Raw genomic sequence first — 11714 nt, 5'->3', positions numbered from 1 at the left:
GTGACAGTGCTGGATCTTTCACCTGCTGTGCCATGAGGGAACTCCTGGATAATTTTATATTCCTGCAAATATTCATGTGCTTTATTCTGAAATGTAGTTATTGGGAATCTGATCCTTTTGGACTTTGCTTTTAGGATTTGTTAGGCAGAACCATAGCAGGGTTCAGTCTAGGTCTAATTCTTCCTCACTATTGAGGCAAGACTTCAGAGTATTACGGCCAGTCCTCCAGTTTGGGTTTTACAGTTTGGCTGGTGGGAACAAGCACTGTTCCTGGCCTGACCCAGGTCCAGGTAGTTCTTTTCCTTAGCCTTGAGTGGTTTCATCAAGCACATGCGCTGATCAGTTCTCTGCTAACTACCTGGGGAGCTCCTGCGTTCCTCTGGTTTCTCTCTCTGTGCAGATTTCTTTTCTTTTCCTTTTAATGTCTGCATACCTGGCCTATGGAAATCTCTGGGCCAGGGATTGAATCCAAGTTTCAGCTGCAACCCATGCGACAACACTGGATCCTTTAACCCTCTGCAGTGGGCCAGGGATTGTACCCATGCCTCTGCAGTGACCAGAGCTGCTGCAGTTGGGTTCTTAACCCACTGTGCCACAGAGGAAACTCCTAAGCAGCTTTCTTTTCTTCACTATTCTGCCCTGCAAATTCCAGTAAGCTTGACCTTCGCAGATACTCAGCTTCCTCCTCAACCCAGGGAAGTGGTTTGGCTGTATCTGGCTTCTTTCTCCCAACACTGCAGCCTGAAAACTCTAAAGATAAGAATGTAAGACACTGTAGGGCTCATCTCATTTTCTCCCAAATTTCAGGTATCACTGTCCTATTCTGGTCTGATGTCTAGTGTCTTAAACTGTTATTTCATACATTTTGTGCAGTTTTTAAGTTGTTGTAGGCAGAAAGGAAAAATCTGTGCACACCCCCCCACCCTATGTTACTCCATCTTGGTCAGAAAGCAGAAGTCCTTACATGTATGTTTTAAGTAATTAGAAAAGGATTTTTTTTCCTCCCACTCAAATCTTCTCCTTCCCTCTTGTTCTGATTCGATTTTCTCTATACAGTATGTTTCATTTAATTAGAATTCCTGAGTACATGAATACTTGTCATATTCTATTTAAATTACATAACTTTATTGTGTAACATACACCATTATAAAGTGAATTATGATATGTCTCTATGATCAGAGGAATCCAAACAAATGTGTTCAACTTCTGGTCTGTTTCCTAACCATTCTTGGTAATGTGGTTATATAAAGTTTCGTGTGGTCAGACAATTCAAATTTTGTTTAAGGCATTGGGAAGGTGTCAGTGAAGAAAAACACAAAAGAAGAAAAACCACTGGTCTCGTGGAGTATACATTTCTAGTGGATAAGACTGGCTTACTCTTACGTAAGGTAGCACTTACGGAGGCATTATGGCACTACCTTGTGTGCTTGAAATATACTGACGCATCAGATTCACACAAAACCCTATGAAGTATACATTATTTTTATTGTCATTTTAAACAGAGAACGTAATCATAGGTGGTTGAAATAACTTGCCTGAGATCACCTAGCCAGTAAGTAGTAGAATGGGGATTTGAACTCAGTGTCTATGGCCCTATAATCCTTTGCTTGCTTAATTATGCCAACACGTGGACCAATGAGAGGTATCTTACTGATTATGTTGGTTATGTATCTCTTTCTTTTCAGTCGTTATGTTTTTGTCCACTTAAATCTTTCTTACACACAGAGAGGTATATTGAAGTTTTCTTCCTCCAATGAATTTCTGTTTCTCCTTATAGTTTCTATAATCTGCTTTATTCAATGTTCCTGCTGTGTCAGTGTTTACATTTTCATAACTGCTGTATCTTCATTATAGATTGCACCCATTTTTACAGTCTTGTACGGATTTTAGTTTTCACTATATACACTTCAGAGACTGCCCTTTTAGCATTATAATATTCCCTTGTCTTCCATGCATTTGAAATTAAATTCTAATTTTTCAGATGATGAGATAAAAGTCCTTTATTTTTTTTAACAATTTTCATTTAGCTCTATATTTTAATTTTTAGAATAATGAAAAAATTATGCTAAACTTTTAAAAAGAGATCCATTCTTTTATACTATATCGAGTTCAATATTATTTGGTGACCTAATTTGAAAACCTCTTTCTGTGAGAAATGAGTTAAATCCATTTATATTTATTAATACTCAGGTTATCTTTGTCCTGAATTCTGCCATATTGTATTCATAGGCTTTCTGCTCTTATTAAAAAAAATTTTTTTTCTGTCTTTCTGCCATTTCTTGGGCGGCTCCCGCAGCATATGGAGGTTCCCAGGCTAGGGGTCTAATCGGAGCTGTAGATGCCCGCCTACACCAGAGCCAGAGCAACGCAGGATCTGAGCTGAGTCTGAGACCTACACCACAGCTCACGGCAACACCGGATCGTTAACCCACTGAGCAAGCCCAGGGATCGAACCTGCAACCTCATGGTTCCTCGTCAGATTCGTTAACCACTGCGCCACGACGGGAACTCCTAGAAATATTTCTATATAAAAAATATTTCTATATGTAACTATTATCTTTGCCTTTTAATAGTTCTGAAATTTAAGAAAGTTGTATATTTTTGTCCTTGAATCTTTCATAAATAATTTTACATGGTACTCTTAATCATCTGTTTTTATTAAAGCAGTTTTATTAGTTTCCTGTTATGAGATCCCCTTTTGCTCAATGTTTCATGTTGTATCAATCATTTGACTAGGTTAATGACACCCTCCCAAAATGTCTTGAAATTATTCACTTCTACAATCAGTCCAAAACACGACTCTCTTTTCCTTGGATGGAGCAACAGCCTCATAATTGGCCACCTGGCCTCCATTGTTACCCAGTAATATAGATCCACCAACATACATCATGTAGTGTGAGGTGTAAAACATGTAAATTTTATCATGATACTCTCTTACTTTTCTAAGAAATCACATTCTGTTTTGAATAAAATTTACTAGAACTTGCTCCTCTTCCTTCCTTCTCCCTCCATCTCCATTTCTTTCTTTTTTTCCATTTTCCTCCTTTCCTCCTTCCCTCCCTCCCTGTACTATGTAATAGTATATTTGTTTATTTACTCTATCTCTAGGTCTCCCAGAGGAAGGGACAATACTTGCTTGTTTGTCACTGGACACAGTATGCTTGGCACATAGCAGATGACCATCAAATATCAGTCAAAGTAATAATGCATTATGTAAATGCCGTAACTGCCTTAAATGGAGAGAGATTATATTCCGGCAAGAACAAGGGTACCAAGTAAATCGCTAGACAGATGTTTTGAAGAAAATGAAGATGAAGTGAATCTACTCAAAGAATAAACAAGATAAACTCAGTGAAGTAAGACATTTTAGTATCCAAGTTGAGATCCAGAACCAAAGAATAGCTCAGGAGATCCTTTAATGGAGAGGAAGAGTAGGGTATGAGAAGGACATGGGAGTAAATAAGATGTACAGATACACCACTTTTTTTTACTTCTGTATCTGAAAACTTTTCACCTATCAGTGTAGTCTAGAAGATTGCAGTATGACCAACAGCAAGGATGGGTGATACTGGTGGTAATGGTTTGACTTCTTGTGTATGATATGGCACATGGGGAAACCCTCCACAGGCTCCTGTGGACCACAGAGATCAGATCTTTCTCAGACTGTCTTCCAAAAGGATAGATGGAAAGGAGCTAAATGCTGATGAAAAAAATCAAAGATAACACAAACAGATGGAAAGATACACCATGTTCTTAGATTGGAAGGATCAGTATTGTCAAAATGACTATACTACCCGAGGCAACCAAAAGATTCAGTGTAATCCCTATCAAACTTCCAACTTCTGCATTTTTCACAGAACTAGAACAAAAAATTTTAAAATTTGTATGGAAACACAAAAGACCACAAATAGCCAAGGCAATTTTGAGAAAGAAAAACAGAGGCTCCCTGACTTCAGACCATACTACAAAGCTACAGAAATCAACACAGTGTAGCAGTGTCACAGAAACAAATATAGATCAATGAAACTGGATAAAAAAACGCAGAAAAAACCCCATGCACCTATGGTCAATTAATCTATTACCAAGGAGGCAAGAATATACAATGGAGAAAAGGTGCTCTCTTCAATAATTGGTGCTGGGAAGACTGGACACAACTATATATAAAAGAATGAAATTACAACTTTCACTAACACCATACACAGAAATAAACTCAAAGTGGATTAAAGACCTAAATGTAAAACCAGATACTATAAAACTCCTAGAGGAAAACATAGGCAGAACACTCTTTGACATAAATTGCAAGAATATCTTTCTTGATCCACCTCCTGAAGCAGAGGAAATAAAAGCAAAAATAAGCAAATGGGATCTAATTAAACTTAAAATCTTTTTCACAGCAAAGGAAACTGGGAGAAAATATTTGCAAATGATGCAACTGACAGGGATTAATCTCCAAAATATATAAACAGCTCATATAGCTCAATATTAAAAAAACCCAATAACCCAATAAAAAAATGGTCAGAAGATCCAAGTAGATGTTTCTCTAAAGACATAGAGATGTCTAGTAGGCTCATGAAAAGATGCTCAACATCTTAATCTAATTATTAGACAATTGCACATCAAAACTACAATGAGGTACAACCTCACTGGTCAGAAAGGGCATCATCAAAAAATCTACAAATAATAAATCTGGAGAGGATGTGGAGGAAAGGGAACCCTCCTACACTGTTGGTGGGAATGTAAGTTGGTTCAGCTACTCTGGAGAATAATATGGAGGTTCCTTAAAAAACAAAAAAATAGAGCTACCATGTGATCCTGCAGTCCCACCCCTGGACACATCTGGAGAAAGCCATAAAAATAAAAAAGATACACGCACAACAATGTTCTATATGGGACTATTTACCATAGCCAAGACAAGGAAGCAACCTAAATGTTCATAACAGATTAATGTATAAGAAGTTGTGGTATATTTAAACAGTGGAATATTACTCAGCCATTAAAAAGAATGAAATAATGCCACTTGCAGGAACTTGAATGGACCTAGAGATTAGCAGACTAAGTGAAATAAGCCAAAGACAAATATCATATGATATTTCTTGTATGTGAAAATCTAATGAAAATAAAGCAAATAAGCATATAAAAACAAATAGACCCACAGACAGAAAACAAAGTTATAGTTACCAGAGGGGAAAGGTGGTGGGCAGGGATAAATTAGGAGTTTGAGATTTACACATACACCCTACTACATGTAAAATAGATAATCAACAAGGATTATCTTACTGCATAGCACAGGGAACTCTCCTCAGTATTCTATAATAACCTATGTGGGAAAATAATCTGAAAAAGAATATATATACCATTGAATCATTTTGCTATACACCTGAGACACAACATTTTATATCATTCTACTTCAATAAAAAATTTATAGAAAGTGAGGAATTAAAAAAAAATCAAGCTAGGACCTCTAGAATTGTTTCTCTCCACAGTTCAGTGGCCCTTGGAGAAGATATCCCCATGTGATTTTTTGAGCCACACTCCTCAAAATCTCTCACTCCCCGGAGCCTACACTCAAACTTTAAGCAAAGCCCTTTGGGACGCTTATCTCATCCACAGCAAGTCTAATGGGCATCTTGAGGCATGGTTTCCAGAAGAGATTCAGGATGTGTCCTTTGGGTGGGAATCCCTGATGCCATATATTTAGTATCCTCAACTGCCTCCACCGACCTGGGTCCCCTGGGCTGGGGGCTGTTTTATCTCTCATGGATGAATCCCCTCTTCCGTCAAACATCTGTACAGTCAGGAAGGGACTGATTCTAAAAGCCAGTGCTAGAGCCCAATTCTTATTTTACTAAGTGGGAAGGGAGGAGTAAAGCTAAGAGGGTTCCTTGAGTGACCCAATAGAGCGGAAAATGCCAAACAGATTTTCTTTTGATTCTGGACTCATGAGGATTAAGCAGGGATTAAATGGAGCTTCTTAACCAGGGAGCATTAATGTAAAGGGTTCTGGCCCAAGATCTCATCACTGTTGTGGACGGAGAAGCACCTTGATCTGTCATTAGAGGCAGAGGAGGCATAGACAGGATTCAAAGCCACTCCAGTTAGAGGCTAGTGAAGTTGAATGAGTTAATTTGTCCTGAGGCATGCTGAGGGAATGCAAAATCTGAACCTGCACACAAGAGCATCCCAGAATTCCATGCAGATGGTTGCTCCTGGTGATGCTGTCAGGACAGAACGAGTGTAAAGAGAGGTGACTGGGTGGGACCCTCTGCTTCTCCACAGTAAACAGAGATTCCCAGGGTGAGGAAGGACGTCTGGTGAGCCCTCAGAAAAGCCCTGTTTGGACGTTCAGTAGCCAGGGTGTGAGGCAGTGGGACCCTGTCCTGCCCTCTCTCTTCACGTCTATGCTTGTTCTCCCCACAAGCCTCTGCAGAGAAGGTTCCAGGTAAGGCACTGTTGGGGCTTGGGCCATTCCAGAGCCTTTTATTAGGGATGAAGGCAATCTCTGACATGGTCAGCTTACTCCTCTACCTCAGGTCAGGGGTGATGTCAGGTTGTTCCTTGATGAAAGCTGCCTGAGGAGACAGAGGAAAAAGTCCCTTGAGGGGCACAGCTCAGAATGGGATGTGAACAGGAAGGCTGCCTGTGGGAGGAAGGGAGATGGGACTCAGGTGATGGATCAATGTACGCTATGGACATTTCCAGAGAAAGATGGAGACTAGTGAGAGAAGTGTGTGTGTTGAGGGAAGGATACAGGTGCCCAAGTAAAGGGAAATGTGTGGGGTCTTTCCTGGGCTGCAGTGAACAGAGGGAGTGTGGGGAATGTGGGCTCTTCATCCACAGGGAGCTGAGTGTGAAATGACCGTGTGAGGTGACAGCCCAGAGGATGAACTGGGCTGCTTACATGTGGAGCAAGGTAGGGATCATGCCTGCTCTCTTACTGGTCAAATGATACTTCTTCCTTTTTTTTTTTTTTTTTTTGTCTTTTTTGCTATTTCTTGGGCCGCTGCTGCGGCACATAGAGGTTCCCAGGCTAGGGGTCAAATCGGAGCTGTAGCCACCGGCCTATGCCAGAGCCACAGCAACGGGGGAATCCGAGCCGAGTCGGCAACCTACACCACAGCTGAGGGCAACTCCGGATCGTTAACCCACTGAGCAAGGGCAGGGACCAAACCCGCAACCTCATGGTTCCTAGTTGGATTCGTTAACCACCGAGCCACAATGGGAACTCCTCAAATGATACTTCTAAACATACTCTCAGTGGTGAGCTCTTCACTCTAAAATATAAGTTATCTGGATGCATGATCATCTAGAAAGATGTTTTGGAGAAAAATCCCAGAAGGATAGGGAGGCATTTGGGGATCACTTTAGGTTTATTTTATTTTAATTAATTAATTAATTAATTTGTCTTTTTTTTTTTTTTTTTTTTTTTAGTCTTTTCTAGGGCCGCTCTTGCCCCATATGGAGGTTCTCAGGCTAGGGGTCCAATCGGAGCTGTAGCCACTGGCCTATGCCAGAGCCATAGCAACTCGGGATCCAAGCCGCGTCTGTGACCTACACCACAGCTCACAGAAATGCTGGATCCTTAACCCATTGATAGAGGCCAGGGATCGATCCCGCAATCTCATGGTTCCTAGTCAGATTCATTTCCGCTGCTCCACGATGGGAACTCCACTCTAGATTTTTTTTAAAGTTCAGTTTCACCATAGAGATCAAGCTCTCATTCTGATCAGTGTTCTTGGGAGAATGTGATAGAGGGCTGACTGGCTGATTAAATGTTATAATTGGAGTTGAAACACCCCAGCCCATAATTGGAAGGCTCCCAGTTATACCCAGGACGCATATCTCATTTGCTCTCAAGCACGTACTGTGGTTTGTTATGTGTCTACTTGGTTCCCATGAACACCTCTATAACTATACTTCAAGCCACTTGTTTCAGGGTGAGGGAGCGCTTGGTAAGACTAGTGGATTCCTTGGGCAAGGGGCCCATCCCCACACTTGATGTGCTATGAAAGAAGCTTCTTAGTCACAGCAGCTCTGTGTATACCATGAGGCTGAATACAGGGTTCTGTATGTCACAGGGGGTTGTTTGGCAGCAGAGCTGAAGGAAAGGGAGGCAAATCCATCTCCAGAGTGTCCAATCCAGTGAGAATAAAGTAATTTCCCTGCCTTAATGGCAGCCATCAATACAATGCATCTACCACTCCAGTATCTGGCTGATTCTGCTGGGGATGGTGCCATATCAGGGACTCTGTGTTGGTCTCTGGGTTGGCAGATGGGGCCCCAGCAGAGGCTGAGTGTAGACTGAGTGGACATCCATGGTGAGTGGAAGGCCATGTCACTGAGCCCACGTAGAGCCTCCATCCATGCTGCCTGATCAGCATCAACAGGAGTGACTGAGAAAGTGAGCACCTGACATCCACAGATGGGTATCACTTGGAAAGGGTGACTCAGTCCATGGACAACAGTAATGGGTATTTCTTCCTTGTTTTTCTATGAATACTTGCATGTGTTTGGTCATATCAGGCAGAAGGATGACTTTGTTGTGTTCATTGTGGGATCATGTGTGTTTTAAGGAGATGTGTACATGTGCCACCTTGACAGGAGATCCAGTCTGGTGTTGTTGTGATGTGTCACCTGGGCTAGGATGCCCCTCATCTACCAGAACACCTCTCTGGTGAGTGTCAGGTTAAGGTGGGCCAGGGAAAGTTGCTCAGGAAGATCTCTCAGCCAGAGGGGAGCGGCCATTCTTATCACTGATGACACTGCTGCTGATCTGCTGACTTACCTACCTGGTGGGAGGCAGCCGTGGGCCTGCCATTACTCTGTCTTCCCCAGATCCTGCCTTAGATGCTCTGACTTCTGGGCTAGGAGTGTGTGTCTAGCCTCATTAAGTAGGGCCCCAGCTAGTGCAAGAGAACCCTGCCAACAAGTCCAGAGGCAAGTGACCTGGGTTTCAGTCTGCCCTTGTGGGATTACCTGTCATGTCTGTAGGTTCCGGCCTGACCTTGATCCATCATTTTATTTTTGGCTGCAGCCACTGCCTGGGGATGTTCCCAGGCCAGGAACTGAACCCGAGTCACTGCAATAACTGGAGCCACTGCAGCCACATCACTGGATACTTAACCCACTGAGCCACAGGGAACTCTCCCACTACCATCCATTTCTATCCATCTTTCCTGACTGATGGCTTACCCCATGGACTGCAATTTCCTACACTGGTCCATCAGCATTCCACAGACTGCTTACCCAGCCCCCAGAGTCAAGTAAGGCCAAGTTACCATACAATCTATTAAATGTGTACATATATGTTGTGTAAATCTCCCAGTGGTTCAGCTTCTCTATTTAAACCTTGACTGATATGTATTTATAATTTTTTTCATATAAAATCTTGAGTGTACAGGAAAAGCATGTACTTATAAAAGAAGATGAGTATATACATACATATGTGTGTGTCCATATAATTTTCCTTAATGAGGAAAGACTCCGACAGCACCTGGGTCCCCACTTCCTCTTTCCCCAGGGGCAGAGAAAGGAGAGATGGGCAGAGGAATCAGACCTCCTCTCTGGCTGACTTCATCCTGGAAGGGCTCTTTGATGACTCCCCGGCCCACGCTTTCCTCTTCTCCTTGACCATGGTGGTCTTCCTGATTGCGGTGAGTGGCAACACCCTCACCATCCTCCTCATCTGTGCCGACCCCCGGCTTCACACCCCCATGTACGTCCTGCTCAGCCAGCTCTCCCTCATGGATCTGATGCATGTCTCCACCACCATCCCCAAGATGGCCATCAACTACCTCTCTGGCACCAAGTCCATCTCCTTAGTGGGCTGTGCCACCCAGCACTTCCTCTATTTGTCTCTGGGTTGTGCCGAGTGTATTCTCCTAACTTTCATGTCCTATGACCGCTATGTGGCCATCTGTCACCCACTGCGTTATGCTGGTCTCATGAACAGAAAGGTGGGACAGATGATGGCTGTTATGTCTTGGTTGGGAGCATCAGTAAACTCTCTCATTCACACAGCAATCTTGATGCACTTCCCTTTCTGTGGGCACCGGAACATCCACCACTTCTACTGTGAGTTTCCAGCAGTTTTGAAGTTGGTATGTGGAGACATCACTGTGTATGAATCCACCATGTACATCAGCACCATCCTCCTGCTCCTGCTCCCCATCGTCCTGATTTCTGCATCTTACGTCTTCATCCTCCACAGTGTTATTCATATGCATTCAGCTGGGGGTAAGAGGAATGCCTTTGCCACCTGTAGCTCTCACCTCACTGTGGTTTCCCTCTGGTTTGGTGCCTGCATCTTCTCCTACATGAGGCCCAGGTCCCAGCGCACCCCATTGCAAGACAAAGTGGGTTCTGTGTTCAACAGCATCGTTACTCCCACCCTGAATCCTCTGATCTACACTCTCCGGAATAAGGATGTGGCAAAGGCTCTGAGGAAAGTGCTGGGGAGAGAGATGATCACTCAAAATCCTCAAGAGAGGTTGTCCTGAGTGTGCGTTGAATGGTTAAAGCTCCTTAAATTGTCCTCAGTAAATTTCAAAGAATTTTCAAGGGACCCCATCCCTGATGACTACTGCAAAATTATAGTGATTAACAAACATTCCAGTATTCTAACCTGGTCTCAGGCAGCTAGGCACCATAAAGAACTATTGTAGTCTATTTGAGCTGCCCTAACAAAAATACCCATAGTCTGGGTGGCTTAAACAACAAACATCCATTTCTCCCAGTTCTGGAGTCTGAGAAGACCAAGGTCAAGTCTTGGAACATTCTAGACACTCTCTAGTTTCTTTTGGATCTCATTTAAAAAGTGACCTTGTCCAAACATGCCTCCTGATGACCCTGTTTAAAGCAGCATCTTCATTCTGCATCTCTCGATTCTACCTTGTAACCCTAATTTGCATGATTTGCAAAATATATTCTACTTACTGACTGCTTTATTAGAATGAGCATTTCAAGAGGGCAAGCATTCTACTTTGTTTACTATTTCTCACCCAAGCCAGGAACCAACATGACATGAAATAATTACTGTTTGTTGCATGGATTAACAAAAGGGCCAAGACTGTCTTACCATCTCACCTGACATGAATGTTATTCAATGAAGAGAGGAAAGAAATTTATAAATAATAAAGTAGATCGCTTGGTAAGACTCATTTTCTGAGATAATCTGATATGAATCCCATGTAAATGAAGCGATCTGACATCTCCGTGAGCTGTCCTGGAGTCTGGTGGGCTGAGGGATGCCCAAGTGATGGACAAATTTCTCTGCCTTGCTTCTTCTATCAGCTAAAAGTTTTGTTCAGTCCAGGGACCATCTTCAGAAGAATAACACAGTGTTTGCCAGCAAGGTTATGCTTTCTTTGACAAGTTGGTATTTTCCCTTTGAGAAAGAGCCTTTTGGCATTCTCAAGGTGATGAACTAAGATGGGCTATTCTCATGATCTGAGTGCTATCTTTCCCATACAGCCCTCAGTTTGTATTTGCCTTGTGACCTGCCACTATCAGGAGAATTAATTTTCACAGAAATGATGTTTGGCTTGTTTCTGAAGGCATAAATATCCTGAATAAACTTCTAGAGAGAGTTAGATAATTCCAATTAGAGCTGGTTTTTCCTCTGCTACCTCTCTCTCTCCACACATAACTAGGGCCTTGTTAGGAATGCTCTAAGATTATTTCTGAATGAAACAACCCAAGCTACCTTGATGGGTGGT

General features: G+C 42.4%; 1 protein-coding gene across 1 annotated transcript; it reads left to right on the top strand.

The window, feature by feature from the left end:
* LOC110259866 (olfactory receptor 2AE1-like) lies at positions 7643 to 11459 on the top strand. The gene has a single exon (XM_021086184.1). The coding sequence runs from the start codon at positions 9468 to 9470 to the stop codon at positions 10494 to 10496; it is 1029 nt and encodes a 342-aa protein (XP_020941843.1). The 5' UTR covers positions 7643 to 9467; the 3' UTR covers positions 10497 to 11459.

This window comes from Sus scrofa, chromosome 3 (genome assembly GCF_000003025.6).
Source record: "Sus scrofa isolate TJ Tabasco breed Duroc chromosome 3, Sscrofa11.1, whole genome shotgun sequence".
In the NCBI taxonomy this organism is placed as follows: Eukaryota; Metazoa; Chordata; class Mammalia; order Artiodactyla; family Suidae; genus Sus; species Sus scrofa.
The sequence above is the reverse complement of the archived record's forward strand: the minus strand, read 5'-3'. Positions and strand labels throughout refer to the sequence as shown.